Source organism: Amphiura filiformis, chromosome 6, assembly GCF_039555335.1.
Source record: "Amphiura filiformis chromosome 6, Afil_fr2py, whole genome shotgun sequence".
Taxonomy (NCBI): Eukaryota; Metazoa; Echinodermata; class Ophiuroidea; order Amphilepidida; family Amphiuridae; genus Amphiura; species Amphiura filiformis.
The window spans coordinates 66962308-66990081 of record NC_092633.1 but is presented as its reverse complement, the minus strand read 5'-3'; the positions used below and the strand labels follow the sequence as shown (position 1 = coordinate 66990081).

The following is a 27774-nucleotide window of genomic DNA, read 5'->3' as shown; positions in this document are numbered from 1 at the left end:
GTGAAATCAGAACCCTACAGTTAGGTTTGGATGCCCTCTCGGAAACTCAAAGACGAATGGAAAGGGTTAAAATAAGAAAAGCACAATTTTGAACTTATATTAACGATCCACAAAGATCATAAATTTAATAATTCTATTTTTTTTATTAGTTTTTTAATGATTCCCTTCGCTTTTGTCACTATGCATATGCTAACGTTACGATGAAAACCACAGGGAAACCTGCAAACAGTAAAATACTTTTATCGATATGACGTTCAGGTATCACCATCTGAACTTCTGACCGGGCTTCTGACTTCAACACTTTTGTTGAATAAATACTCTGACCTATAAAAGTATGCGTGACAATAAGTTGTTTAAATTAAAAGTTTGAGGTTTGAGGTTTGCACTCATCTGCTATTTACCTAAACCAAGTCACTACCTAATCAAATAACGTCTGTGATTGTAACATGTCCTGTATATTAGCATGATAAGAAAATAATAAAAATGAAGAAGAAACAGGAGGAGAAGGAAGAAGAGAAGGGTGCAAAGAAAGAGAAAGAGTGGGAAAGACGAAGCGAGGGAGTAGGAAGAGAGAAAGGAATCAAAAACATTATAAGTACAAAGGAAGGAAATGTAAAACTGTTAAACACCAACAATAATTATTTGATCTTGGTTGCCAAGGTAACGTCATTGTTTGTGTGCATTTGCTCTGATACGGTAGTAATTGTGATTCTTTGTTTATGTTACACGGTAATGCCTTTTGAAATTACGTGACATGCTGTCGATTATCTTATTTGTCCTGGTGAATTTAATTGATGTACATCGGTTCACCTAATTTTGTTGGTGTTGATTGTTGCCGTAAGAAAGGATCTTCAACCATTCTCTTGGTTAGATTCCTAACAAGGTTTTGGAACATGGCCCGGCCTTAATGTGACCAAAAATGGCTAAAATGATTTCATACCGTTTCCGTGACGTTTGCAGAATGTTAATTGTGCGGTTAACGGTTAAAAAACCTTTCTGGGATTTCCCCCGCGTTTGATTCAGTACACATTACTAGAAAAATTTCATAATGTTTCCATTAAATCTGGTAAAGCACAAACAAATAAATCAAACAAGGATATTATGGAACTTCATTGTAATACTCAAACAAGGATATTATGGAACTTCATTTTAATACTTCGAGTGAAAATATGAAAAAACTACTTCTGTTTAGTTGTGACATATACACATTATGTTACACAAATAACGTATACCAAATATATAAATATATACATATACATCATCTTACAATGTTATTGCGAATTTTGATGATTATTTATTACATTTACAACTTTACCAGATTACCAGAAAAATACTTCTATCAGAATGCAGATATCATACATCACGAAATGATAATGTATTTGGTATATTTGTATCAAATTTTAAACAGCAGAAAATCATGAATATTCAATAATTATTCATTAATTTTGCAGCTGTTATGCATGAAACTTGGCTAGCTAGAATAAAACACTTGTCTTTATACATGGTTTATCAATACACAAATGTTATCACTTTGTAAAACCTCTTCATACATACTTTCTATTTCATATTTCATAAACTGTCGGATGGTGTAAGAACCGCCATGCTGTTGTGTTCAATATAGGCTATATAACATATAACTGTTCTTACACCAATCTTCATTTGAGAACAACACATAAAATAACAAAACTACAGGTATGACCACCAATCTGTCCACCCCAGGTGTCCATCATGAACATTTTTAGCCAACAATTAAAAAATAGTTACATGGTTAACATAAAAACATGGTTACATGTGTGCAAGTTTGAAATTTGTTTAATTTTGTTTTACTGTACCCAAATTCAATGCATTAAGGGGGAGACACTTATCATAATCATAAGAGATGCCAAAAGGTGATATATGCCATTTTCAAACTTTTTGCATTAATGCCACCAACATCTACCCTATAAAGCTTGATTTAATTAACACACTACTTAAAAATATCCAATATATATGTGCATTTTTGAACCTATTACACCACGAATAGGCTATAATGGGTGCAGAGCTTGTTCAGAGGTATGGTCCATTGAAAAACAAACAAACAATAGAAACTGAAGGATTTCCGGACTCTTTTACTGAGCAACAGGGACATGTAATATCAATGTACAGCTTACTTTGAGGAAACGTTGCGTGTCCGATATCACAAAAAGTAATAATGTTAACATTACAGCCCTTTGGTATTAGATCGTCACATATTTTCTTATTATATTCTTAATATTTGATGAGTAATATTTGCCTATATCTCAAATCGAAACAAATGGATATCTCACTTGTTACACCTTGACAAAAATTAAAAGTCAACAATTCTATCATGATTGTTTCCTGAAATGCATATAAAAATGTGCATAGTGAGAACTGAGAAATACCTCTGTGGGCAGTTCTGAAAGAGTTTTGAACAAAAGCAGCTGATAGTGGTGAAACCTATTAATTTTTAATTAATATTGCGGTGAGAAAGATTGAATGAATCACCCATGGAACAACACAATCAACAGGTGTAGACAAAGATACATTGTGTCCAATGGTAATTACATGAGGGCAACAGAGTTGCATCTGCTTACACCTGTTATTTTACCAGGCCAAAGGAAGTTATTTTCAAACTTGAGTGATTATCATCCTCACCTGTCATAGTAACCAAGACAGTACGTTATTACAGAAATCCATACATTCCTATAATCAGAGCCAGAGAAAAAAAAATACTATAGAAAAATCATCAAATTCGTGGACATCGTGGAACATTCAACTACGCTTGTTACTCCGCGACTAATCATGCTAACTACACGCGCCAGCATAACGCTACTTCTACGCGTCCATATTAGCGAGGCTATCTCATGCGTACAACTGCTTACTACGCACAGCCACGCAAAGAGTATGTTCCACGATGTCCACGAATTTGATAATTTTTCTATAGTTTGCGTTTGATGTCACCTGATAATCAAACACAGAAACGACTTGTGTATGATTTGTTGTGATGCTTGAAATTTCTGAATGCAGCGGTAAAACAGTGTGCCCCATGGTTAATTTTGCACCTTTTTGTAAAAGTACCTTTTTAATCACAGGCTGTGGGGAGTTGATCGTCAGATGCTTAACTAGCATTTTTATATCTGACTCAATTATAGCATACTTGGCTGTACAGTTATGCGCTAATATCACATTTGTTATGTATATTATTGTTTCTTGCTCCAAATCACACTGAATTTCAAATTTACTGCCTTTTAATTGATCTGGTTGGATCGGATTGTGTTACATACATATTGTGTGATGCAATGAAGCAAAATGAGTTGTTTGTTACATGAAATAATTGTATTTTTAAAATAGTAAAGTTCTTCACATTTCTTGTGTATTTCTCTGTATTTCACCAACATGACAATTACATCTTACTACAAGGTCAAATTTGATAGAAGTTTCCACATATTGTCATTTATTAAGTGGGCAAGAATGTTAAATGAAAATTGACTTTTCAACAGTGCCCTGATTGGTTGATAACGTAGTATCATCATCTGAGTAACCATTTATTATTGAGCTTTTAGATCTCTTAGCAATTTTACATGACATAGCCCTCTTTGAATCAAAATTGTTCTTAGAGGCTGATAAATTGGCCAGTCGTACCCATGTAAACATTGCTAGATTGAAGATCATGATAAATTGGCCAGTCGTACCCATGTAAACATTGCTAGATTGAAGATCATGATAAATTGGCAGTCGTACCCATGTAAACATTGCTAGATTGAAGATCATGATAAATTGGCCAGTCGTACCCATGTAAACATTGCTAGATTGAAGATCATGATAAATTGGCCAGTCGTACCCATGTAAACATTGCTAGATTGAAGATCATGATAAATTGGCCAGTCGTACCCATGTAAACATTGCTAGATTGAAGATCATGATAAATTGGCCAGTCGTACCCATGTAAATGTTGCTAGATTGAAGATCATGACAAATTTAGTTGAATGGTTGGCTGTATCATTAATTTACACATTGTAAACATTAAATCATGTCAAAACACGACCTGTTCTATACCGACTCATAAACAATTACATAAAACAAAAGAATATGTAGGCAACATCTTCCCTTTGGTTAAGTGGATTTCATGCCTTGATAATTTGCCAATGCATGGGCGCACCCCCGGGGGCACACCACTTTAAAGGCAGGCATAAAAATAACAGATGTGGAAATAAACTGACCATGTAGATACTAGTTGTAGTCCTACTAATTCATGGCATATTGGATGACCAAGGGGAAAGTTAGCCCATATTTGCAAGACTATCCATGCCTTCAAGGTGAAAGAAACCTACTCATGTTACCCTCTGGCCATGGTCTGGCCTGCTGTCAGATCTTTCCCAGGGAAAGATGACATTACAATATTCCCCTTTAAAGAATTGCACGTTTTCTGTGTGGAATCGGCAAGGTCAATCTAATTACAGGTGAGAGGTTTTGGACCACTAACGAGGAATATTTATGGCTAATGAAACGGAAATTAAAACACCATTTTATGGCTTTATGAATAAGGTTAATGACTGGATATGATTTTGAAAAAAATTGTTCCACTTTAAGATTTGTTCACAATGCACTCCCCTTGGGGTCATGCATTGTTCTATTAAAAAGAAAATGATGCCTGCATTAATATCTGCCATTTAAAAGTACAACAAAATCATACCTATACTTTGTTAAGGGATCTGGAATGAGCGTTTTGAGCATTTCGACAGCATTTTTTGTGGGACATGAGAGCACATCAGACATATCGAATTGCATTCTGAATACGATGAATGTCTTTCTGATATCAAATAATTTTCATTTTTTGAAATTCACGATATAATACAAATTTTATGACAAATTATTAAAATTTGATATTTTTCACATTTTTTGATATATAACAGTCCTCGAAATAAATTTTATAAATCTAACGACATATTCTTAAAGTGTATGTAGCTGGGAGGAAAAGCCGACGATCAATTGAAAATTTTGACCTTTCATATTGAAGATATGGATTTTTTCCCCAAAAGACCTCATTTTTTTTTGTGTTTTGGGGAAAAAAAATCCACATCTTCAATACGAAAGGTCAAAATTTTCAATTGATCGTCGGCTTTTCATCCCACCTGCATACACTTTAAGTATCATCAGATTTATAAAGTTTACTTCAAGTACTGTTAAATATCAAAAATATCAATTATTAATCATTTGTCATAAAATTTGTATTACATTGCGAATTTAAAAAAAAATCAAAATTATTTGATATCAGAAGGACATTCTTCGTATTCAGAACGCAATTTGATATGTCTGATGTGCTCTAATGTCCCAAAATAAAATACTGTCCAAACGTTCATACCCCACCCCTTAATCTTATAACTGATGAAAACTTGTATCATTGTGGATTGATATAGAATCATCAGATTGGCATACACACAGTTGGGTGCAGCACCTACACTAGTTTTGCTTTGCATAATGTGTGACTGGTGAATGCTTATAAACAGTCAAATTCCATTTTTCCATGTGTAATTTTTTTGCGCTTTGCTAATTTTGAAGTACTTCATTTGTATTCAAATTCACAATTTTTTAAAATATACCTATACATAAAAGAACTTATTTGTGCATTTTTTTTGCAGTAGTTGTGCTGAGCACAAAAAAGTTCAACTTTTTTACACTCCCATTTCTCTAAATTGCTCACAAGGCTAGTATGAATAAGCAAATGAAATATCATACATAATGTGAGCCAGCAAAATGAATTGCCAGGAATCAATTAATTTCTATTCTGTAAAACCTGATTTTTATCTTTTTGACAAAATATTTCGCATGTTTGAGCACAGATACTGGAGGTTTTTGTGCTTTGAGCCATTTGCAAAACATGACAATAGGACAAAAAAAAAGAAGAAAAAAGAAGGAGAATATTTATGGAATCCCAAGTTAAAGTTATTCAAGCAAACAGACAATACTTGAGCTCATTGATGTGAAAACAATCACAATCAGACAAATGTTTGGTTTCTACTCTGATCCCTCCAGTGTGACCTTCTATTTCAAAAACAAAGAAACACAAACAATGAAACATTTGATTCTTTACCTTTCCCAGGATGAGACTAGTATACTAGTCTATGCCTAGGGATGCATTGAGCAATTAGTGCACAATACATACAATAGGTGTAATTGAAGCTACAAAGTCATGATTGTTTTTAAGTAGTGACCACTTGACTAGCAGTGTGGCATAATTACTCTGGTCAGACAAGGTTAATTGGTGATTAGGCAATTCTTCTTTTCATAATAAAGTCTCTTGACCAAAATACGGAATAAATGGCACCTTTTAGCCCGTGTAGCCTGTGTCATGCTATTCGACTGTAACACTAATGGTTCAATAACCTTAGTACACAATTAAACTCAACCCAGAAAGTATCGAAACGATTATAGATGGTCAGATATATTGGGAACTGAAACATATAGCAAAAACTTATTTTATGTATATAAAGCGCAGCTTTCTCCTGCGCATTTTGATACCTCTTTTGTTGCTCTACGATATCATTTGGTCGAGTTATGGACGCTTGAGTGGCTTCAAGTCGGATTTTGAAAGTTGCACTTAGCTCCTATTCAAGCCAAATGAGTTCGTCGTGTACACACCCCCACACACACCATCAAGACATTGAAAGGACATCGATGTGCTCTGTTTACTTAACCACGAGCTTTACTTTATTTTACTCCTTCGACTTCCATCATAAGTTGCTACCCTTTACTTATCTCTGACTTATCTCATGAACTCTTTCTGCTGACATTTCAATATACTTGATGTGCCCACTATCACTGTCTATCACTGCCTGAATTTGGCGGACAAAAGCAATCATGGTCATTTATTGGTCACAGTAGGCCTACAACGCATTTGGCTTACATTTGGCTTGAATAGGAGCTAAGTGCAACTTTCAAAATCTGATTTGAAGCCACTCAAGCGCCCATAACTCAACCAAATGATATCGTAGAGCAACAAAAGAGGTATCAAATTGTGCAGGAGAAAGCTGCGCTTTATATACATGAAATAAGTTTTTGCTATATATTTCAGTTCCCAATATATCTGACCATCTATACTCGTTTCGATACTTTCTGGGTTGAGTTTAGATATTTGTACACAGTCAAAAGCATGACTATACTAAACAGCATAAATCTGATGATTGCTTAGATTTTCCGAGTGACAAAATCACTGACAGAGCCTCCATGATGTTGGAATGTGATTGATGTATTACCACAAATATATCAATATTTGAATAAATCAGTCTTCTGGTACAGGCTGATAATGTCTTTCTGTGAGTAGCCTCTCTGATTCAATACATTCACTAACCCACTCTTTGGTCACGATATGGCGCTTGAAGGGCCGGGTTCTGTCCAGGGCGCGATATTGTTGGAGTCTGCTTACATCACTGCAATTAGAATAGAGAAGTGTAAGATGTCATTATAATATAACATAATATCATATACATTGTAAGAAGAGAAGGTCAGAACGGTCAGAAAGGGGGAAAAATGGAATGAACAATGAAAGAGGGTAGGGGTTGGAGAAAGGAAGGAAGGAGCAGAACAGATAAAGGAACAGTGAAGGGAAGGGGAAGGGAAAAAGAAAGGGGGAATAAAGGGAATGGGCAATGAAGAATGGAAGGGAATGCATAAAGTGACTGGAAAACAGAGAATGAAGGAGGGTAGGAATGGAAAGGAGAGGAAAAGGGAAATGAAATGAGTACTAGGTATTTATTTTGGCACACATGCTGGAAAATCCATAGAACAAATCTTAAAATGTACATGATCTGAGCAACCCAGACCAAAGTCTTTTGAAAATTAAGTTATTACCATAACATGCTCTTACTGGTCTTGAATTCCCACATCCCTGGCACATATCAACTTTTTAATTTTATTTTCAGATGTTTTTATTGTGTTTATGCTCCTTATATTTGCCTATATCTCGATTTCATTATTGCCAACACAAATTATCATTCTACACTGAAATGCACACTTTTGAATTAGGCCCCACATGGGGCGGATCAATCCCAATTCACAAGATATGGGTGTTACATTGACATGTGTGACACAATCAAGGTGAATAAGTCTAATGTTGCTAATGCTGAGTCATTGATAAAAGCAGGTGACATATTCTTATGTTTTACTTTGTTTTTAATGTTAGAGAATCACTCATAAATTTGTAACCAAAGAGACCTCGGAATATCCCTCGGTTCCTCAGATATTCCTTGGATCCAAAGCACAATGTTTATATATTTCACAATACTCTCAAAATGTGCAGTCATTAACCTCTAAATAGTACATGCAGGAATCTAAAAAAATCCAAAGTGAAACAGAATCAATGATAAATGTCTGCTCATAACATTCACACATCAATAATTGCTCATGGGGACTTTAATTAAAACATGTCACAACTAAATAATAAAACATAATATGAATATATAATTTCCTGGCTGGCTGGTAACCTATCCTAGATACTTACTGATATGAGAAGTAACAATACCAATTCATGAAATACTGTAAGGAACTAGTGTAGTGGAATAATTAATGTAATGCTATTTAGTTACACCAATATTAAATTCTCAAGGGAAAATGTGCAAGTATATATTGTAGTGCAGGCTCATAGACAGGAATTGTTTTCGAGTGGGCGGATATTTGAAAAAGTTGGGTGGATTTTTCAAAAACATGAATTTTTGGGGTGCCGCACAACATTAGGTTGATTCTGGGAGGCTTTTGGGGGATTTTGAGGGCACGGTGGCTCAGTGGTTACGGCCTTGGACTCATAATCTGAGAGCTTGCTCGACGTGCGTGGGTTCGATTCTCCGTCCCACCACCGTGTTGCGCCCGTGGGCAAGGTGCTTTGCCTCGCTTGCCTCACCCCACCCAGGTGCAATGGGAAGCTGTTAGGGGTAGTCACAGTCGTTGTACTGATGGACCCTGCGCCACTTGTAGGCTGCAAACGTGGTTCCGACATATTCTAATGACGGTGGAATAAATGTAAAGCGCTTTGAGGCTGTTTACGGCATAAAGCGCCATATAAATATCTACATTTATTTTTATTTTTATTTATTTTGCTTGCAATTTTGGGCAAATTCTGGTGATTTGGGTCAGAGTTTAAGGATCAAGATATTTGAAAGTAAAATCAGTACCTGCTAGCACTTAATAAATAGATACTGCATTTGTTCTTGGGAAGCTTAAATATCTCATTTCTTTTGTTTACTATTAATTATTGTGGTTTGTTTTCTTTGTTGTTAAATTTAATAGATAGCTCAGGAGAACTGGAAGAAAATGTTTGGGGGTTTCCTAGTATAATGCAGTCTGTTACATCTAAAGTAGGAATATTAAATGGAAAATAAAGAATTAATTTTTGTGTTACAAAGTTCAATTTGCTTACTAAGCATGTTACATATGTGACACAATCTGGTCCATGGAGGCCAAAGGAGGCATTTTTGAAAATTGAATTGCTATAATTATTACCTTGTACAAACATCATGCTATCATATACTGAAAACACCAAAGGTCTAGCATATTTGATTATGAAGTTATGAGGTTTTGTGATGTCTATTTTCTTATACTTTTCTTAAATTTGCTACCTTTGGCCTCCACAGACCAGATCATGTCACATACATTGCATGACTAAGCAAAATGTCTTAGATAGCAAAAAGTCATAAATGGAAAAATAAAATGAAATGAGATACAGACATGGTTACTACAACTTTAAAATTATTTTTTGAAATGTGTACCTTTGATCGCACACCACATGAGTTGTATCTTCCCCCAGCTCCTCGTTGATGGTAGCGCCATAGAAACGCATCTCCAAGGCAACAAGATCAAGACTGCTATCTTGAATATGCTGAAACATCAATAGTTTGACATCAAATGAGCAACACATTGTGGCTGCCATTTCCATTTCATTAACTTTGAATAGAAACATGTTTTCATCACAAGCAGACAACAAATACACACTGTAAGGCAACATTTTTATTAGAGTTTAAATATTAATATCCAAATTTAACTATTTTATGACAAAATTATAAAAATCAATATTGGCTTTAAGGGCAGAGTAATGGGAGAGAACATGGACCTTTTCGAGCATCATTATTTCTGAATTGTATCTCCAAAGTATATAAAACTATACATTTTTGGAAAGGAAATGAGTCAAGGAATCCCATGGTGACGTCAGATTTTTTCAAAAATCTCAGAGTTTTTGATAAAATCACAAAAAATCGCTTTTTTCCCCAATTTTTTGTGACAACTTAAAAAAAATCAGTTCGGAGTAAAAAAAAATCAGTTAGCTTTTAATGAAGAAGAGACATGAACTTAGGGAAGGTTTTTTTATTTTTTTGAAATTTGTTCTCTTTTTTCGAAATATTGAAAAAAACATGTGAAAAAAGCAATGTTGTCATCCGATTCAGCACATAATGGTGTATATTGTTGTTTAAAACAAATAGTTTGAAAAAATGAGAAAACCTTCCCTAGACTTTGATGTACTCTAAACGACAGTGCAAAACGTTTACCTTTTGCTTGCATATTTTTCGAGTTATCTTGTCACAAAAATCGTGCAATATTGTCAAAAGTGAACTATGAGAAATCGACGTTTTAGTAAAAAATGTCAAAATTATGCACAAAATGTCCTTATATTTTAAAACGGCAAGACTTTCACGCTTGTAAAAGCTGTACCTGGTGCATGGTCTTTGCAACAATGAATTTATAATGTCTGCTTTTAGTCTGCCAAAATTCAACATAATTGAAAAATCTAAGTGGCATTTTGACTGCAAATTTGTGTTTTGTTTACACCGCATTTGCGGCGTTAAAAACATACCGAATGCGCCTTGACTGCGTTGGACATACGCAGCAGAGAGTTGCGCCCGGCGTCACGCGCCCAGCGAATCGCTGCGTAGTCACAATATTTCGCATTCGCGCATTTCTGACTCATTATTTCCGCCAATTTACTAAGCTGTCTTGAGCCATGTGACTTTTAGAGTTGAAAAGAGTGAAATAAATCAAGCAAAAATACGTGTAAATATTAACAAGTTGTATTTTATCAGTTTCAAGTGAAAGAATACATCTTAGTGTTGATCAAAATCAAGAAATCTCAAATTCGGGCGTGGACGAATGTGTCTTCCATTACTCTGGCCTTAATATTAGATTTTGAATTTTAAATTAGACATGGAGAATGTCCTTTAATGTCCTTTTGTAACTTCTTTTAGTTTCTTTAGTACTGTGTCACTTAGTCACAGGTGAAGTGTCAACACTTATTTGTATGGCTATGCCTTATGTGGGTGTGTATGCAATTAAGAACATAATGCAACAATGGAGCCATGTTAACAACAATATTAATCTATGACACCGGTAGTAAAATAGTGAAAAATACCGTATCCAAAAATGGATATCTGTCACTATGTCAACTTTTCATTCCCACTATTTTTTCCGTAAATTGATTTACTTATTTATAATGTCATTCAGTTTTATTTATTTATCTGTTTCTTGCAGTATTGCATTCTTTCTTTCTTCACTAAGTTATTTGTTCACTTAATAATTATTTATTCATTATCAATCACTATCACAAATTCTAGCAATTTGACCTGCGGGTCACCATTAGAGTTTGAAATAAAACCTTCCTTTTTTTTATTATCATCCATGTATTCCATTATCCCTTTCTTTACTTGGATCACAAATGTGAGTGCTGCTGACCAATTTTTAAGCTTCCTTTTGATATCAACTACCAACGCATTATAAATCACTTCATGCATTTCAGCCATTTTTTTGCACAGAACAAAGAAGCAATAAGTGTAATTTGAATATTTGCCTGCAATGATCATGGACTTCAGATTGGTTCTAATGGTTGTATATCAGGGGTGTGAGTGACCACAGATACAAAAGCTGAAAAGGCTAAAAAAAGCTAGCAAAAAGCAGATATTTAGAAAGCTCCAGTACTTTTGTACAAAGAAAGTGTACTCAAACACTGATAATCAAAATAATAAAAGTCTGAACTCTCTCACACATCTGCTGAAAAGGTCTCCCTTGACTCTCAAATCTTTAATATATCACCTTTTATTTACTTGAAAAGGTATCAATTTGTTCTAAATCTCTTGAAAAAGTTACTATACAAAAAGATCTTGGAAAGTGTTAAAAATCATAATTTCTTTTGGCAAAAGTTACAGAAAGAGTAAGAAATTGTTTGTTGGAAGGTCATTTGTAGGACCTGCATACTACATTCCATGTAACATACATTGTCATCAGGCCTGTTTGAATCACTTTTGGCTAGCCTATGCATGAGCATGATATTTATGGAGTACAGAGACTACAATGCAAGACAAAATAGGTTGGAATGAAAAATAGAATGTGCACCTTGTAATGGCCATATTTTCGTTGTTTCTAGAGTTGATGAAATGGCACTTTCTTGAGTGTCAAGTCTAAACATTACCCTCACCCCCAATACCTCCCCCTGCCCCACCAATCAATGTTGGGTACTACTGAGCGCACATGAACAAAATGTCAGGATTCAACATTGATCGGGGGGAACGGGGGCTCATTTGCAATACCGTACTAATTTCATTCCAACCCTTTTGTCCAGGGTTGTAGTATTCCAACAGGTTTTTGTTCCAAATGATTATTCCAAATGCATCATTTGTCCAAAAGAGTTTTACTATGTTTGGAGAAACAACCTTTTGGAAATGTCCTTTTATTACAATGAAGACCTCAACCTTTGAGACTTTTATATAATAGTGTGTTTTAGATAAATGATTCTTTGGAACATCGCCAGATTTTCAAATTACATTATATCTTTTTTGTCTGGCATTACTCTACGTTCTAAAAATAGCAGTGCTCCACACAAATTGAAACCAAAATGTCTAATCATTATCAGCGCATGCTGTTAAATGTTACCATTTCTCTACCAAATAATATCTTCATCAACTTGTTGGGGCACAAGCAGTCGCATGCTGTACACTGGACAATGAGCAATAATGTGTAGAGTCAAGGGTGTCACACATTTTTGAAAGAATTTTGTAAGTAACAGCACTACATAAATTTCTTAAATGTCCAATGCCCATGGCTTTACCTGTACATATCACAATGCTCATAGTCAAGTGTAAAAGGTTGATTTGAAAAACCACTTTGCTTTTTTGTGCTCCAAGCAATCAATATATTGACCCTGCTTTATTCATGAACTTATCCTGACCTCAGAAGATATCAATAGTTAACTTTAATTACTCAAATAAAATCAAATATGTCTAGTTATGATAATCCAAATGCTTCAAATACTGTTTATGAGGATTAAAGGCTCAAAATTCTACCCAACAAAGATGCCGTAATGGAATTAACTAGAAATAATCAGTTTGCTTAAATGGAATTAAAAAAGTGAAGGTGAAAAAAATACTGTTGCATGATCTTCTTCCTGGCAGGGGACAATTATGTATCTAATAAAGAAGTAGAAAGTTGGATACAGCCTTTTCTCCCAATTAGTTTTATAATTTGTATGCATACCACAGCAAAAAAGTACAGTGGCTAACTGGTCTTATTGATTTAGACAATAAAATGTCATTTGAAAGTACAACTCCAAAAGACTGTCATTAGATTTTGGTGATAACTTTTGGCATACTTTCGGCACTTTTATAGTTCCATGTCTATTCTTTAGTTTCATTTTGTATTTTTAATAAAAATCTACTAACAATGAAACATTTGTGTGTCTGTAATTTCACATTGGGTTATTTCAGTTGAAATTCATAAACCTCCATGAAAGACATGTCCTTAATCTTCTATACAGATACAGGGAGTGTGAATTTCACATGAGGTTATGCTGTATTAAATAAATATTTTGTCTCAAAACCCTTCAGCTTCTGAAAACCTAATTTTTTTTTAATATAGAATTTCGAAGTTCTTGTCAAGGTGGCCGTTATGCATTTTGATACTGTGACATCCATATATACGATGTGCTGTATGACTGTTTAGAGAAATAAATCACAAATACAGACCGTATCTTGAGTTTTTTGGCTTTTTGTTGAAATTTTTTTGAATGAAAAAAAAAGACTTTATATTAATTAACCTAATGCGCAGGATTTTATTTAAAAAAATACTGCCCACAGGATCTTTGAGACAAAAAGATTTTTTAAATATAGCCTTACCTGAATGGGTGATTCCATTTAAAATCTAAACCCCCTGTGTGAGAGATAGGGGTGTGGATTTCAACTTCAATAGCCCATTAACCTCAGAGAGTGCAAAAGTTCAAGTTTCCTTGAACTGAAGAATAGCAATGAAAATGTCTATTTTTGCAAGATGGACATTACAATTTATTTGTACAACTTACAGTTGACTGGTCTCCTATGACAAGACAAGAATCTAGGTACACATTGCACAGACGAAAGAGGCCAAGGGGGGACTCGTCTGGGTAGTATTCATTCTCAAATTCTGCTATAGCTTCCGAACTTAATCTGCCAGAGTCTTTTATTTCCTTTAAAAAAAGAAGACAAATTCAATGAGAAATAACACAATTAAATTTGAGTAATATCTGGTTAAACACCTTTCTTGATGAATAGACAAATAACAAAATTATTTTTGAGTTATGCTTATTACTTATTTTGCAGGCATATGAACAAAGCTTATACTTCTAATAGTACTATAAACAAGTTTATGATCTCTTTATGTCATTTGAAGAAAGATCTTTATAGCTTCTGAAATTAATTTTAACTTGGCATGAATATCCTTTGAAAATGTTGTATGGACAAGTACATTTAAAACCCAATAATTCCAAATCAGCTCAATAATTTTATGATGTCTGAAGCTGATTTTGAATTTTCTGATTTCCTGGGGAGTGCAAGAATAATAGAACATTGTATACAAGCACATAACTTACTAAGTCATAATAAAAAATCCATGAATAAAGATGATATTAAAATAACACACAATGAACAAATTACTGGTAATTTCAATTCATTTTTTGGTAATACTGGAAAAACACTTGCAATAAAATCCCTCATGCACCTGATTTCAAACACTCTTTATGTTTATTAAATAATCCTAACAGCTTATTTTTCCAATGTCTCCAGATGAGATCATCAAATTAATATCAAAATTTAAAAATAGCCATAGCAGTGGTAATGATGCATGATGGCATTAGCAACATCCTAGTACCAAAACTAATTATTCCATCCATTAGTGGAATTCTTTTACACATAATCAATTTACATTAATGATCTATCTTACTCATCCATTCCATATTCCACATCATTTGCCAAGGACACAAGTATTTTCTTCTCCCACCATGACACAAAAATCATTGAACTAAACATAAAAACTAAACATAATATCAAACTGGTTCAAATTAAATAAACTATCATTAGATATAAAGAAAACTAACAATATTGTTTAGAAAAATAAACATAGTAATTTACCTAACATCACTGATGAAATTAAAATTGAGAATACTCCAATTGAAAATGTTAATACAACTAAATTATTGGGCCTACTTACAGATCACAATCTTTCTTGACACTCACACATTCAGCACATACCAATATTGTCTCTAAATACAATAGTGCCGTACTTAAGGTCCATCAGTTTCTTCATTCCCACTCATTTATCACACTTTACAATCCCTACCTTTCTTATGGTGCTTTTATATAGGCTGACCAGAATAACATTTACCTTGAATAACTTATCACACTTTATAACTCTCTAGTCCTTCCCTATCTTTCTTATGGTGCTCTTTATGGACTGACCCCAATAACAGCTACCATGAATCACTCTTTCTTCTCCAAAAGAGAGTTATTAGGACCTGTACATAATCTCCCTGGCTGGCCCACACTGACTTCCTCTTCTCTTCTCTACACACACTTACAGTTCAAGACATCTATGTATCAATATAACCTCGTTCCACCAGACCTTCTATGTGTAACCAGGAAAGTTGAGAAAGGTGTAACACTTGCACTCTTGACCAGCCCTGCAACACTAGACATGCTCATGATACTTTCATCACACCCACACCCATACTGTAACACCTCCATATCTTAGGGGCCCAAAATGTGGCAAGAACTTCCATTCCAACCTTCCATCAAAAATTCTCCATCCTATGCATCCTTCTAAGTCAACCTCAAGAAAACTATCATCAGTACGTCCATCAACTCAGAAGTACAAAGTAAATCTGTGGCATCGGGGGTTGATACTTTGTGTCACACGCACTGCATGTTAAAAATAAAGAGCGTAGTGCGCTCACCAAGTACAAATCGCGCAGCAGTTGGTGCGCCAAAGAAGCATTTGCACACGCATAATTATTCTCATACCTCCAGTTTCCGAGGTCTATTTACTTTGTACTTCTGAGTTGACAGACTGTACCTATAATCTATTTAACTCTCTCTCCCTCCTTCCCTACTTTCTTTTCTATTTCATATAGTCACATTTTCTGCTTGTTTGCTTACATGTTTTACTTAAACTAAAAAAGGTCTCTGCACCCTATGCTCAGCAGGGACCTCATCAATAATCATTTTAATATTCATGCCTGATTAAAGCCATAGACACATTCAACTTGGTATATTGTGTGAAATATTATGTTGGCCTACATTTATATTTATTAATATATATCATGAAGATTATTTATACTTTATATTTCATCTATTCATTGTATTGTTTTCAGATTATACTAGAACCAATTGATACACTGTACTTGATATAAAGATTATTTTCTGTACTTTTCTGTTGAATATATTGTACTTTTCTTTATCCATTATTCTATTACCCCCACGACCCATTATTCAAAATTGCGCACTGTGATTTGTTGAAACGCGTCACGTGACAGACCATTAATTAGCGATAAAGTGTCAAGGGCAACAAACTTTATGTTCTTCTATCATCACAACGCACAGCAGAGCGCACAGCACTCCTGCTTATGTAGGGGAGAATGGAATGTCAGGGGTGTGTTATTGTATGTGCATACCTGCTTATAGGGGAGAATGGAATGTTAGGTTGTGTTATTGGAATGTGCATACGCTATTAGGCAGTAAAACGTTTAAATAATGGGTTCGGCTCGCCTCACCCATTATTTACGTTTTACTGCCTCGACACATTATTTTCGTGTAAAGGATCATGCATTACCCTTTATTTCTTAAATATTATACAGTCTGCAAATCAATTAAGGTACCAGTTATCTTAAATCAGGTATTGGCTGCTAGTTTTAATTTTAACATATTTGACATATATCTTTGGTTAGGATATACAGAAGGGTGAACATAACTGGTGCCTTAATTCTTTTGCTTACTGTATTTTGCATAACATAACATGATTTACTGTACATTCCACTACATGTATATCAAGATCTGCAATATTATGATGCCACCAAATGATGACTGTGTTGATTTTAACCCCAATGAGTATCACTGATCTGAATGACCAGACAGACTACTAGTTTATGTCAGGAGGATGTGAGTTCATAAGGGCAATGTCGGGGACTAAAGGTCACAGTTGATGCGAAGACATGAGGTCCTCCCAACAGCCATTTTGTTCATTATATGGTTTGTAACTAATTCCAGCAGACAGTCTGTGGCTAGTAAGGAATCGTCTTTGACCATGCGCAGATAGCGTCATCATAATAATAAGCCAGCCCTCCACGTTCAACCACCCATACCATATTCTGGCTGGTCAGGAAGATATTTAATATCCAAAATTTATAATATGCCTACCAGTTCGATCGCATAACCGATTTGCTAGAGAATATTTGTTACCATGTTTAATAAATTAGGATTTATCGTATAATAAAATGTGGCCAAATGTATATGTGTACATAGTGTGTGGATCACAAGAATAATAAATCTTCTACGGACTTGGCTACTAAGCATGTCGGGAAGGATATTGACCTATATCAGTTATTATTTTAGACATGAGGTTCGACTTGGCCCACGTCACTGTGTGCAATCATGCGTGAGAGGCAATTCCCGATATCATGTTAAATTCCCTGTTTATGTTCATCCACCATAGCAGTATACTATATCCCCCTTTTGTGTTCTGTGTCTGGCAAATCTAAGCACTGTACAATGTAGTACTTATTCAGTTCTAGCCTCACTGCTCAGGTCAAGGTCCACTTAAAAATCTTATTCATGGCTAAATCCAGCTGGGGGAGGGGGGGCAAAATGATAAAACTAAATTTCAAATATAAATATTATTTGAAAAAATCCCTGACAAGTCTCATTATGTGGTATGCTCAAGAACATTGAAGCTGATTGAATTAAAAATGTTCTCTTTTTGCAGCACAAGTCTTTGTAATGGAAAGTTTGAGAACAAAATTAGGGACTCTTCTTGAGCAAATCTTACAAGATTGCATACATATACATGTACCAGTTGCTTAGATACAAGGACTTCATGTTACAGAAGAAAAACAGACATGCACATGCAAATACAACAAATAAATCTATCACCAATTTTAACCACACCTTAACATTAATATCATCCACTAAGGTAGGTGGCAATGACTTAAATAGGAGACTGCTTACATTAATGGTTTTCCAGTTGAATTCCGTATACATGGAAGATATGACCTTAATCTCTCACACAGGCAGTGTGAATTTCAAACAGGGTTACCTGAATGGGTGACTCCATTTGAAACCTACACCCCCTGTGTGGGAGACTCAGATTAAGGTCATATCTTCCATAGGTGTATGGATTTCAACTGGAATAACCCATTGTCATGTTTACTTGTCACCATTGGAGGGGAAAAGTACACTGATACCTCACAACTCTAGTGCCTGCCAGGTTAACCTTGTACCAACAAACCCAGAGATGTCCCAATAACCTACAAATCACATTTCACCTATTTAGAGCAATGGCAGACCATCCGTCTGCAAAAAATGTGCCAGAATGTCGGCACCCCTAGTTTTTCCAGTAAACAATATAATAGAGAAAACAAAAGACATTTTCAACCCATTTATTGATATTTATTACCTTGCTAAATAAGCAATAGAGACTTTTCATATTACATATATATCATTGTCAAGTTTAGTTTGAGGATAATTTATTTAGCTGTCCATTTTGAAGAAAAGTGAACATACCGACTTTCTAGAACATTTGTGGTTGACAAATGGGAATCTCCAGGGCTGATCATTACGTGGTTTAAACCATGAACCAAAGTCACAATGCTTGTTTGTACAAGCTATCAATATGTCACACTAAAATGACAATGAATCATACACATGAAGGAGAAACTTGTCTTTATCAGCAAAAATATTTTTGTTTTTTATCATTTAAGTTAGAGTAATACATAGATATACAACCAAATATCTTCATACATGCAAACACATGCACACAATGATTACACTGGTAAATCTGTAAATATACCTCTAAGAAGTTAAAATCCATGACTAGAAGAAACCATACTTGCAAGACAAACCACATTCCAAAAGAACAATTATTTTCCACTTTAATTATCCAACCCTACTACGGTGCTACCTGCATTAAAACTGATGTGGCATGCTAATGCAAATGGCTAAAATTAATGAAAGAAGGAGAATCTGAAGTAGCAACAACAAAAGAAATCAAACAAAACAACCAGATGCTTACCTCTTGTTGCACACTGTTCAAAACTTGTTTGAGTTTCTCTACTGTGACATCAGCAGTATAGCTATCACCATGACGATCATATTGCAAAGCAAATGCAGCAGCACTATCAGGAGATGTGTGTATCATGTGTGAGGGGAGCCATGGCAAACATTGCTTGGCATCCTGAAAAACAAAACAAGTTCATTTTCATTCATTTATTCATTTGTTTGTTCGTTCCTTCGTTTGTTCGTTCATTCATTCATTTTGAAGTATCAATTATAATGATGCTTGATTAACCACTGACGGAAAGACCAAATGTTTTGATTTGTTTTTCATATGCTGCACTAATTTTGTTACCAGGAATAAATTTACTTCAAATTAACTAATGGCTTCAAACCTAAGTTAAAATACATATCCTAGTCCTACAAAGCAATACTTTTAAGTGAAACATTCCACAAGTTTTTTTAACCCACAAGATCTTTTATCTTTGATACCGAAGTACTTAAAGGAACTAATTAATATAACAAAACATATTCTAAGCAATTCTACCATCAAACCACCATAACTGATATCACTACCAATTACAAATACTAAACACAAAAGATTATTGTGATTAGGTACAAAGTGTATCAGATAATGAATCCAATCATAAAGGAATGATGTGCACCTTGCCCAAACTTACCAAGCATTCCAGCAGCCAACACACTCTCACAACATCATAAACCTCAGAACTGGAAAATAATAAAAGAAGATTGCAATATCTTCATCACACATTTATGCATAAATGTGTTATTTATGGGCTAACAAGGCTATGTGGCTCTTTGTTTCTTTATTTGGACTTTATTTTGAATACTAATTAGGTTTGACATCTATGAAGGCACTGGAACTGACAATAGCCATAATATCAAAGAATAGCAACACTGACTGCTAATCTGCAATTATCATAGTGATATAAAACACTCCTGTTTAGCTTACCAAATGTTTGAAACAACGTTTACACATAGAATGCTAAAATATCATTCTTGCTGATTGTTATTGCTAAACAAGAATGGCAATTAACAAATGAACTGTCTAAAACTTATGCATGCATATTATACCATTCTTTATGACATCTGCTGATGAGCTTTTAAATTTTTGGATCACTTCCTTAGATAACAAATTTATGTTCAAACAAGAGGGACTGATATGCTCATTTTTATATCATATAATAGGTCACTATCATAAGACCGGACCTATCTTTAGGTCTAGAAAATCATGTACATTTCCTGGGAAGATAAGCCAAATTCCCTGGAAAGACCTTCCTGGATTCCATAGTTTTTCAGACATGCCTACCTTATGATGTTCTTGGCCCTAAGATTGACCTTGTCAGCAAGCACACAAAATGTGTCACTACCAGGATTCTGAACAACTTGCCCACCACATTCAGCAATTCTTTTCTCCAGTAAGGTCTTGGGGTGAGAACTTGGACCATTCACAACACAGAATTCTTTGTCTTCAAATATTTTAGATACCTGAATAGAGGAAACATATAAGTGTGTATAAAATGAGATTTGGGTTGATACTAGTCTTGAAACAAGACATCTCAACTTTGTCATCATCTTGTTCTTGTTTTCCATGTTTTTCCCTTTGAGCTTGCTTGAGCATGACCACTAGTAATGTATTTGCAGATCAGTTCTTTCAGTCTTGGGTCAAATTGGCTACAGGGTTTAATAGCTCTGGATGCCAAAATGCACAGTAGTACTGAGTTTTTTGGGCATTTCTCCTATACTGTGTCTCAAGTTGACTTGAGAGTAACGTCATGTTGGATATTGTAGTGGCAGACTCGAGTCAGTGCGTTTACGTCGCCAGTGTACGGACAAATTGGCCTTCTATGCGTATGTGTATACACCCTGCGGGATTAGCCTAGGTTAGCACGAGCGATTTGAATCTGCTACTATGATATCCAACATAGCATTACTCTCAACTTGGGATGAGACCCAGTATAGGGTCTAAAGTTACTGATATGACATAACCTGAGCCGATTCACATTTTATCAGATCCGTCTACATCCTGTTCATGCACACTGGGAATGTCCAATTGGTTTGCCAAATATTACCTGCTCCCCTTTTAGCTTGCCCAAATAATCTTGTCACCCCTAACAACACCCTCCACCACTACTCCTACACTCCCAAACCTACAATTTGTGGGAAACCAAAAAACTTGTTTTAAAAACTGATGAAGGAGAAAGTTTCACACGGTTCCCAAAATTCATGTTTGGAAACATAATCTACCAGATGTTCCAATGCACTTTTTTGCTTGAAACATAAACAAATCAAACCAAATCAAAATCAATCAAGCAATCAAAATCATATTCTTTACCACGACACAATAATCAAGTTAAACTATTGTTTGTATATGAGTCAAATATTACCCCAGCATGTACACCACATTTCGCCATACTGCATTTTAGAAATGCTTGCTGTTAGAATAAGAACAAATTTAATTGTAATTATTGCACAGGTCACGGCAACCCTGCCGAGTGGCAGGTTTTTCATATAAATATTTTCTGTGTAAAAACTGTACCATCAGATAGGTAATGGAATATATGAATATTAACTGTACATCTATCATAACAATATTTGATAACAACTTGCGTCACAATTGATCTAGTATAGAAGGTAGAGAATTTATTTCAATCTTATATACGCCATTTTTTTTGGAATTAAGTGAAAATAAATTCTGTAAAAACTGTAATTTTTTAATGTAATTTTCACATTAGACCCCACAAAAGATTACCGTTTTGTTGTTATGATAATCTAATCTTTTGATTTCGTAAATAAAATTAGGGGTCTAATGTGGATTTTGGATGCAAACTGGAACAATCCAATGCCTTGTCAAAAGCATTTGCTTCAAAATGGAGTTCGGATGCAGTTTGTAATACAACTTCCTCCAACTTGCGGGAAACCACATGCACAGCAGAGCATGTGGCCGATATCAAAATCGATTTTATGTATTGTGTATGTAGGTCTATGCATAGGACCCTCGTATTAATTGTCTCTATGCGCTTGAGAATTCAACAATATAAATAATGGTAGCTTTATTATAATACACATTAATGTTTTAAGCAGATAAAATTCCAAAATATGATGTAGTAATGAAGTTGCGATTTATTAATATTATATGTTTAAATTTTCACGATGACACTATCAAGTCCTTCATGGCCGAGCGGGCTAAGGCGCTGGTCATATGGTATACATAATAGCGGCGCAGTGCAGCGTGGGTTCGAGCCCCGCCTCTGCCTAATTAAATTGCCTTCTTTTTTTAAATTTCATATTATGTTAGGGAAATGTGGCTGGGAGAATGTATGTATGGCGAAGAGTGGTGTGCCCAGCATGCACGCATCTACTAACCAATGAGTGCAGTACACATCAAGGTCAAGGTAACTGGGCTGTTCCAGTTGAAATCCACACATCCCTATGGAAGATATGTCCATAATCTCCCACACAGGTGTAGATTTCAAATTGAGTCAACCATTCAGGTAACCCCATCAGAGGAAATTGCTTCACTTGCTTCACTTGCCTCAATGTAGCTATGTCCCTGCAGTTAAGTACCTTTTATCAAATAAATAGTCAAATCATCCATACACAAAGCAGGTAAACAATCTTGTTGTTTTGTTTTAACTTGGGATAAAACTATTGAGTTTGCCCTTTTGTGTCACATCTTGCAATTTGTCAAAACATCAGCTCCTTTTTTAGTATTTCTGATTATATTTCAAAAAGCTTTCACCCAAACTACTGATTGCAAAAGTATACCTTGTTAGAAAACACATTTTGTCAGGATTTCAAATCTGTTAAATTTGAATGGATGATTCCAATGAAAAATACCTAAAAAGTAACTTTTTTACAACTCTTAAAGTAACACTTCTTTACAACTCTTAGTCAAGGGCAGTTGCAGTAGACTGAGTGAACTGACAACAGGATATACCTGGTAATACCAGATACTAACATCTTCAACACTGTGCACGTCCTTAAAAAACATTGATGCAGATCAAGCAACGGCCACACCCGGCCATGGTTTTCAATCTCATAATGAGTCATAGTATCTGTATACCAAGTTTTAAGGTATTTTTGTGCAAACCTGATAGTGCTCATCAAGAATATTCAGTCAAACTTAGACATCTTTTGATAAAAAAAACCTTAATAACTATAGATTGCCTGGTTATTGTTACCATTTTCCTCCTTTTTGGACAAAATTTGAACCCTTGATACTTTTTATTGTGGTTTAAAGCCCAGGTTTAGTCATGCCTTAGTTGTTGCATGCTTCTGTTCCAGTTGCTGGTTCATTTGCTGTCTAAGCATGAATTCATTACAAAGTGGATTTTACCATTAGTCACACAGATTTAGATAATATCAGCCAAAGAAAAACCAATGCTCTCATCCATGAACTTTGCTAAATACTACCTGCCTGTCAACCCATCCAAAAGAAAGAGAAAATAAACAAGACCCGTGCCCCCATCCATGCACCATCATAAATACCTGTGTTAACCCGTCCAGAAGAAAGAGAAAATATAATAACTTTAAACAAGACCAGTGCCCCCATCCATGCACCATCATAGATACCTGTGCCAACTCATCCAGAAGAAAGAGAAAATATAATGACCCAAAAACAAGACCAGTGCTCCCATCACCTTGCTAAATACTGGTGTGTAGTGCTGGGAAACAGACATGTTGTGAGTGAAGAGTCGTGAACCCCTCACAACAAGTTCTAGGGACGTCTGCCTAGGAAAAAGAGATGGACACTTTGGCCTGTGAGTATTGCTGCAGCACAATTGCATGTGGAAAAAATAAACACATTTTAACTTGGGAATCTACACTTTTTCCCTGAAATACTTTACTTTTACTTTTTACTTTGAGTTTGAACCATATAACTATATGAATGAGGATGAGCTATAGGCAGGTTACACACACAGTCAATCTGTTTCATTTGTTAATAAATCTATTTTATAAAGCAAACAACACAACCTATCATTTGGCTTGATTTCTGTACTTTTTAATCAAGTACAAATTTGAAGAATTCAGATGCAAAAAACAATTCATATCCATTTTTCTCAATTTGAGATGTAGGCAAATATATCTTTCAAAATAAAGAAAATAATAAGAAAATGCCATGCATCATTATAGGCCCTTCATCTAAAAAAGAAAGTTTGAAAATGGCTTAAGGTTGGTCTGAACCCTGGAATTATGAAAACTTTCGGACCTCATAACTGCTAAATTATTAGTCTAAAGAATATAAAAGTATACATTTTAGAATGGAAATGACTTGATGAATTCATCTGTGAGGTCCAATTTGGGCCAAAATGCTCATTTTGGAGAAAATCCCAAAAAGCGGGTTTTTGGCCCAAATTTTTCGTGCAACGTAACAAAAAAATTGTTTGATTTCTAGGACCGTTTTCTCATTTTTTTGAATTTTGACCAACTTCACCAAAAATATTTGAAATTTGTGCGAAAATCAGGCTTTTTTATGATTTTTTTGAAAATTTTGCATTTTTTTACCATTTTTGGTGCAAATTTCTCAAAGTTGGTCAAAATTCAATAAAATAAAAAAAAGGTCCCTATATATTTTTATCTAGTTTTTAAAAATTAATAAAAAAATTTTTTTGGCCAAACAATTTTTTTGTTACGTTGCACAAAAAAATTTGGGCCAAAAACCTGTTTTTGGGATTTTCTCAAAATGAGTATTTTGGCCCAAATTGGACCTCACAGATGGATTAAGCAAGTCATTTCCAGTCTAAAAATGTATACTTTTATATTCTTTAGACTAATAATTTAGCAGTTATGAAGCCCGAAGGTTTCCATAATTCCAGGGTTAAGACCACCCTTAATTGGAATTTTTCATTGAATGCAAAGTATTGTATACTTGAATTTCAGCATATAAAGGGAAATGAAAAAAGTGAAGTAAATTTAACCAGACAGGTTGTTTTTGCTTGATTTCATAATAGGGTGCTATGGCTCACACTCAAGCGGCAACTGTGTTAAAGTTTACAACTCATGATGGTTGGTCACACAATCATTGTTGATTGTTGATATTGTTGTATGTTTATTCACATAATCTGGTTACCTAGGTGACTTCAATTGAAGAGATTACAAAAAGTGATAACTAAATTTATGAAACCATTTTGTTTATTTACATTTGTTTCAAATGTACAAACATATCAGCACTCTTCAAAACACTTTTCATAAGTTTGGGAAGTTTATTCTTATTTTCACAACTAAATCTACAAAATGGAACGTGTGTATTGTGTCATGCACTAGGATGCATTGCAGCGTATGTGTTTATCGACAAATGAGGACACGCACATGACATTTCACATTTAAACTGTGGACCACAGTCCAAGGGGGGTGTCCTCAGTTTTGGAGGTCTGCAAACAACCACAATTGAATTTATAATGCATTTGCGAGATACGACCTATTGGGCTATTCCATTTAAAATCCATACTCCCCCTGTGGAAGATTTAGCTAAAGTCTTCCACAGAGGGAGTAAGAGTTTTGAATAGAATATACAATTGGGTATCTTCCATTTGAAATTCTTACTCCATTTGTGGAAGATATAGGTAAAGCCATAATACAGAGGGAGTGTGGGTTCAAAATGATTAACCCTGACCAATTACATTTGAAATTCATACTCCCCTTGTGGAAGATATTTCCAAAATCTACCACAGGAGTAGTGTGGATATTAAATGGAATAGCCCATTAAATATACCATCCACAGTTGCTAAGTAAAATTGCATCTCATACACATACACACAAAAAATGGTGAATGGTTTGTCGATTGAATGCGGTTTCAGACATCCCCCCCTCAGTCAGAACGCTTGTTCACCCACATTAAAAACCCCAAATTACAAAAATTTCCACTTTCTACAGCAATTTTCCACAAAATTTGTTGATTTTGCTTCCCCAAAATTCACTTTGCCCCCCTCACCCCCCTAAAAAATTCCTGGCACCGCCACTGTTTAGAAGACATGTGAGCAACAGTGTTGTGCAAACATTAAAAGGTACTGGAAATTTAATGGTACTTAAAGCTGGGAGGCCCATTCAGTGATCCCAGTGAAGTGTTAAAAATTAAAATTAGCATGAAAAGTCATCTGTTAGTAATCAAATATATAAAGGATCCAACGTTTGGTTGTATGATCCAGTTCACAAGTCAAAAGTCATCATATTAAACAACAAACTGGATCATTCTGCTGATCTGACAAGCACTGTTCAATAACTGACAATTTCAGGTGAGCAACTTAACCCTAACCGCCTAAGGGCTTTTTGGCGACGGCAAGGGAAAGAATAAAGAGAGAAAAGAAAGAACAAAGTTGTTTGTTCTGGGCGGGATTCGAACCCGAGACCCCTCGCATGCCAAGCACTCGGTCGGCGACACTTTGCCATGGGTCTTGGGCTTCGCTGGCCAGCGAAACCGTGCCTATATATCACTTAGGGCGATTGCGTCATCACACCACGTGGGATGCATGCACGAACAGCGCATATATCAAGTAGTATTTTGCAGTATACAGGAGGGTTAGGGTTAATGCGTTGTGAACTAAAGATCAATCCATTTATGAAAATTAAAATTGTGTCAAAATTGCTTAAAAGTGAAGGATTAATCATTAAATTGTTATTTAGTATTTTTGAAATGAAAACTTGGCCAAAAATGAAAAAAAAAAAAAACCCAGCAAGCAGTATTGATAATGCTGAAGCCCAATTCAAATGCATGTAGCTAACTTAAGTAGAGATATTACAGTTTTGTGTAAAATGTTCTACTTTTTCTTCAATACACAGCTTTTGACATAAGCTATGTTAGCACATCTATGCTACTAACAAAGGTGCAAAAAAATGAATTTTGATGATTTTGATGATTTTCCGAATAAGCAAATCACTGAATAGGCCTTCAATAACATAATTAATTTATATTTTGCATTAAGTTCCAGTCACAAACACATTTTTTATATCCTTTAATTTGATTTGATCACTATTCAATACCATTTAAGTATGTCATTGTTATTTCAAGGAAACCAGACACCTGGCATTGTTATCTCAAGGAAGTCAGACCAATAATAATATATTTTAATTGTTAAAATATGTGAAAATTATTGGATTTAATACAACAATTGTTGAACATGTTTACTCATATAATTGTGACCTATATTAAATGTGATGTGATCAGACCAAGCCAATAGACCTTTTCATATCAAAGTTCTCCAAGGGCAGCCATTTG

General features: G+C 34.9%; 1 protein-coding gene across 1 annotated transcript in view; it reads right to left on the bottom strand.

The window, feature by feature from the left end:
- Positions 1-7130: 7130 nt before the first annotated feature.
- LOC140155874 (DNA ligase 4-like) overlaps positions 7131-27774 on the bottom strand; it is a 55507-nt gene continuing 34863 nt past the window's right edge. The window contains exons 22-27 of the mRNA XM_072178868.1: positions 20869-21047; positions 20219-20267; positions 19558-19719; positions 14324-14467; positions 9759-9868; positions 7131-7427 (exon numbers count right to left, since the gene is read on the bottom strand). Of these exons, the coding sequence (XP_072034969.1) occupies positions 7280-7427; positions 9759-9868; positions 14324-14467; positions 19558-19719; positions 20219-20267; positions 20869-21047 (792 nt within the window). The 3' untranslated portion in view covers positions 7131-7279. The remainder of the gene's footprint in view (positions 7428-9758; positions 9869-14323; positions 14468-19557; positions 19720-20218; positions 20268-20868; positions 21048-27774) is intronic.